General features: G+C 49.5%; 1 protein-coding gene across 1 annotated transcript; it reads left to right on the top strand.

The window, feature by feature from the left end:
* Positions 1-2,356: 2,356 nt before the first annotated feature.
* On the top strand, positions 2,357-2,796 carry PtA15_12A201 (uncharacterized protein; the record flags this gene model as incomplete). Its single annotated transcript, XM_053161788.1, has 2 exons — positions 2,357-2,663; positions 2,729-2,796. The coding sequence occupies 2 exons, from the start codon at positions 2,357-2,359 to the stop codon at positions 2,794-2,796; spliced, it is 375 nt and encodes a 124-aa protein (XP_053025770.1).
* Between the last annotated feature and the right edge of the window lie 1,963 nt (positions 2,797-4,759).

The raw sequence follows: 4,759 nt of genomic DNA, 5'->3' as shown, positions 1-4,759 counted from the left end.
GGAGTGGAAGAGGAAGAGCTCACAGGCTCTGACGGCAAGTAGTATAAGTTGCCTCTTCTGTAGCCCCTACCTGCAAGATCCCCGGTGATCTGAGTCGATTGTGTAACAAGGAAATCACACGAGTTCTTTGTGAAAACTACTGTCAGGCCTTCGTCGCATATGGCGGCTACCAAAAGCAGGGGCTCATGCAGGGCTGGGACAAAAAGGGATTTGACAGACTTCTCCCCGGCGAGAGGGAGTTTGAGAACCCCCTTGTGAGATTCTTCAACGGTGGAGTGATTGGCAAGTCGGACCGGTGTACGATTGAATTTGGGGGATTCGACCGCGGAGACGTCCGGTGTCATCGACATCGAGCAGCCGGAGTCAATGTTGGCATCTACCCCTTGCGGCAGATCTGAGGGGATAGAGAGGGAGACTACGGCGTTCCCTGCTGTCACCTCCACTTTGGTGCCCAAGTAGTCAGACTCGTTGTCCTCATCGTAGGTGTGCAATAGTTGACCTAGAGTAGCAGCTGAAGTTCTGCCTGCACAAGCTGGGGGTTTGGTGGTGGGAGAGGGTTTATCCTGTTGACTTGCCTCCCATTGAGCTTTTTGAGCGGCTTTGTGCTCAGCAATGAGCTTTTTTGTGTTGTTGCACGTGTTCAGATCGTGCGAGTCAGAGTTGCAGAGAGGGCAGCGGCGAGGTTTTTTGGAAGAGTCGCCGCAGGGAGCTTGGGAATTGTTGGATAAGGGGGCAGGTTTTGAGGAGTTCGTTTTGGTGGATGAGACAGAGATTACATCTCTGTGAGTTTCCCGACAAACGGCTTTGTTCTTCAGAGCGGAGACGATGGTCTTTGTTTTGACCCCTTCTTGATTCATGAGAGCCGAGACGCAATGAAGCCAATCGGGGGGAATGAAGCTGAGCAGAGCAGCATTGTGTACGTCTTCTGCGGTAAGTGGTTTTTCAGGAGTGATCAGGGAGTTAAGCCGTTCGAATGATTTTGCCAGCGATTTGATATGCAAGTGAATGTTGTTGCCCTCCATTCGGGCGTTGACAAGTTTACAAATCCAATAGACTCGCCCGCCAGTCAAAGAATCCTGGTGGGCACAAGACAAGTCCTCCCATATTTTGGCCGCGTTGTCTTCGTCGGCCAGATGACGGAGATTAGCTTTGTCCACTATTTGTACCAGAACAGCACAAACAAGGTCGTTGTCTTCCTCCCAGGTTGCTGGCCAAAGATTAGTGGCCACGGGAGTAAGAACATGATTAACTTTAGCCGACTTCAGAACTCAAAGAACAACTTTCTTCCAGTTAAGGAAGTTCGAGTCGGAGCCAGGTGCTTTGAGTATGGGAAGTCTTGCCGTCGAAATCTTCGCAGGTGAGGCAGCCGATTGAGAGTGAAGGCTGACGCTGGTGTGAGTAGGTAGATCCTCCTTGGTGTCATTCGACATCGTTGCAGGAAGGAGGAAAGTGAGAGTTGATCCTTAAGGTGTCCACTGGTGAAAACCACTCAATACGCCGTTTTTCAACGTGCCTAGCGTAGTTGCCAAAAGTCTTGCGCTAGATGGTGCTCATAACCTGTTGAGCGAGACAGGGGCTAGATGCAGCAGACTGGAGACAGCAGACACAACGCCAGCAGTGGATGAGAAGGTGGAAGGATGAGTTGCACATGTCAGAGAGAGAAAAGAAGAGAAGAAACAATGAAAGAGAGAAAGAGAAAAGACAAGACCTACCTGGAGACAGCAGACACAACGCCAGGAGTGGATGAGAAGGTGGAAGGATGAGGAAAGGGAATCTTTCCACGTCTGCTGCCTCCAGTACAAACTAGAGAGTGTGAAACTACAGTGAAACCTGAGAAGAAATGTGACATGTGTGTAGCAGACAGAAATGAGAGGAAAAACACAGAACAAACAAAGAACAACCCTACATCTCAACATGTTTCATGCCTAAACTAGGAATTTTTTTTTGTGATAAAATTTTTAGCAGAAACAATCGTAAGATTCAAAAGCTAAACCTATTTTCACTATCCTGCTAAGCAGAAGCGATCGTAAGATTCAAAGCTAAAACCTATTTCACCATCCCATTCCTAAGCAGAATTACCAACCACCTCTTTATACGCCCGCCATTCCACCGGCCCGTCTTCAACTCTCGTCACCCCTGCCAACCTCGGTATCTCCTTTTTCCTTATTCCAACACCACCACTCTGCTCTGTTCTCTCCAGTTGTCCGTCCGCAAAAATTCCATCATATACTGAACCCAATTACTCTTGCCCGTTTATCCTCCTTTCAACCCAAAATCCACAGCCTGATTACAGGCACAACGGACGCAAAACAAACCAATCAACCTTCTCAAAACTCATACAAAGAAGAACGACACAATGTCAGCCAACTTGCGATCCACGTCAAACGCCCTGAAAGACGCCAGCCTGGCAACCAACAAAGAAACAGAACCGACTCCGAACCCACAGACGGAGGGGCCCACCGACCCGGTAGCTGACCAAGGTGGTCAGAGCCAACCAGCGGCAAAACAACCTACAGCCCCCAAGCCCAAGCCCCCGAAGAAACAAACTAAGACAAGTGGGACCCCAAAAGACCCAGCCCCAGACAACCCAGACGCACCAGCGGAAGAAACGTTGACGATTGACCGTGAGAAGGGCCTCCAAATGGTACTCGGGACAAAACATAGTAAGCCCAACAACGCTCCAATTATAACAAACGTTAAAATCTAGCACTGACACAGTACTATTTAGTCATTGATGTCAACAACCCAAACACAGAGGTTGCCAAAGACAAAATGTCCAGGGCGGAGCGACTTTGAGAAGAAGCCATGGTCGAGATGTGGGAGACAGCTCAAGCTGCCAAAAAAGCTGGTGACCACGACAAGGCGGAGCTTTACCACGGATACTACGCGAGCATGGTCACCAACCCAAAAGCCCCCGCCCCCACTGATGATACCCCCCACAACGCCCCAACCATCAACACACTCACCTTCAAGAGGAAGGAGCGCAATCTGACCACCATCGGAGGCGCCCAAGTCAACACAGTCGCCGGAGGAGTCAATTTCAACTGGGGAGATCGAAACTCACACAAAGACGTTGGCTTCACGCCATACTTCGAGAAGAACATCACAGAGCTAAAAGGCCCCCTACCCCTAACCATTTTCAACAAAGCCTGGCAAGACGCAGCCCTCTCCTACCACGCCGAGAAGCGCCCAAAATTGGACGACAACTCAACTGAGAAAGGCATGCACTACACGGGTTACCCATACCCAAGCAAATGGACCATGAGCTTTAGCAATTGGACGCTGAACTACGCAGAATTCCATGTAAGCATAACCTACCAGACAACCCACACTGATCAAAAAGCTAACCACACGGGAATAGACCACCATGCGCTACACATACAGGTTCGAAACCCTAGGCCAGTGGATTCTCCTCCACAAGGAGAACGCCGACCAGATCCTCCGGAAAGACGGTTTTATGGTAGCTCTGCAATACGACATCAGAGTCCGGTCAAACGCATTCGCCCACCGGGTCGTGAAGAACGGCGTCAGTTCCTTCTCCGACATCTCAGAATACCGACCCGAGGTGTACGACACCGCGTACGGAGAAGCAAAATGATTTGACGAACTCCAGTTCAGAGACACCAACCCCTACGCAGTTGGAGGCACTAGAGCTGGTTGGGACCCTCACTCCGGCAGTCGACCAAGCAACAGAAACCAGCAACCTGCCGCCTCGCAAAAAACGTCAACCTCGGCAACCTCAGCCAACTCAGTCGCTCCCGCCACCAACCCAGCAAACACCAACAACACCAACAACAACCACGCAGGACCCTCGACCAGACAAAGAGGACCAAGGGTTTCAGGCTATCAAGGGAAGAACTTCAACCCGAATTTTGTCAACCATTGAGCGAACCAAAACAGCAGTGGAAACGGCCCGTAGGAAACCTTTCCTTATTCTTTTCCTCTCCCTTAACGGGAAATACCCATATGTGCTTCTCCCAAATTGTTTTCCCCTGTTCTCAATCTCAAACCCAACCCAACATTTGTGATAGCTATCCGCAAATAAAGACTCCCTACGTGGAAAACAGCTGTACCCAATGTTTCTAATTGAATTTGAGAACGTAATCTAATAAGAACAACCACTTTTCCATACCACAGTGAGTTACCACCCATTGAGAACCAAATTGCTCACGATCATAGATTGGATGAGCTAGGTACAAGTGAGACAACCAAAGCAAAAGAACCTCCAAACTGGCCAGTGAAAGCCGAGTGCAACATGAACATCCCCGAGTGGGAGAAAGCCCTCGTTGTAGCCAAACTTCTCCCTGAGTTTGCCGACGTGCTACTAGGCTTCCGTGAAGGTTTCCACCAAGGGATACCAGAACATACCCTAGGACCCGACAGACCTTTCTTCACACTTCCGAACCATCAATCAGCACTTCACGCAAAAGGTAAAATTGAAGAATCAATCGAGAAAGAACTAAGAGCTGGAAGAATGTATGGACCTTACGAATCCGAAAAAGTCCACAAACGGTTTGGTTTCTTTCGAACAAATCCCCTAGGCGCGGTGGTCAATGGTGATGGATCCTTCCGAGCGATAAACGACCTATCATTCCCTCACGGGAAGAAAGACACACCTTCAGTAAATTTGCTTGTGAACAAGTCAGACTTCAACACCACCTGGAACGACTACAAAGCAGTTGCGCGGTTCCTCAGAAGCAGAACACGCCCATTACTCCTAGCAATATTCGACTGGGAAAAGGCGTACCGCCAAATCCCA

Source organism: Puccinia triticina, chromosome 12A (genome assembly GCF_026914185.1).
Source record: "Puccinia triticina chromosome 12A, complete sequence".
NCBI classification, from domain to species: domain Eukaryota; kingdom Fungi; phylum Basidiomycota; class Pucciniomycetes; order Pucciniales; family Pucciniaceae; genus Puccinia; species Puccinia triticina.
This window is presented reverse-complemented; position numbering and strand designations above follow the sequence as displayed.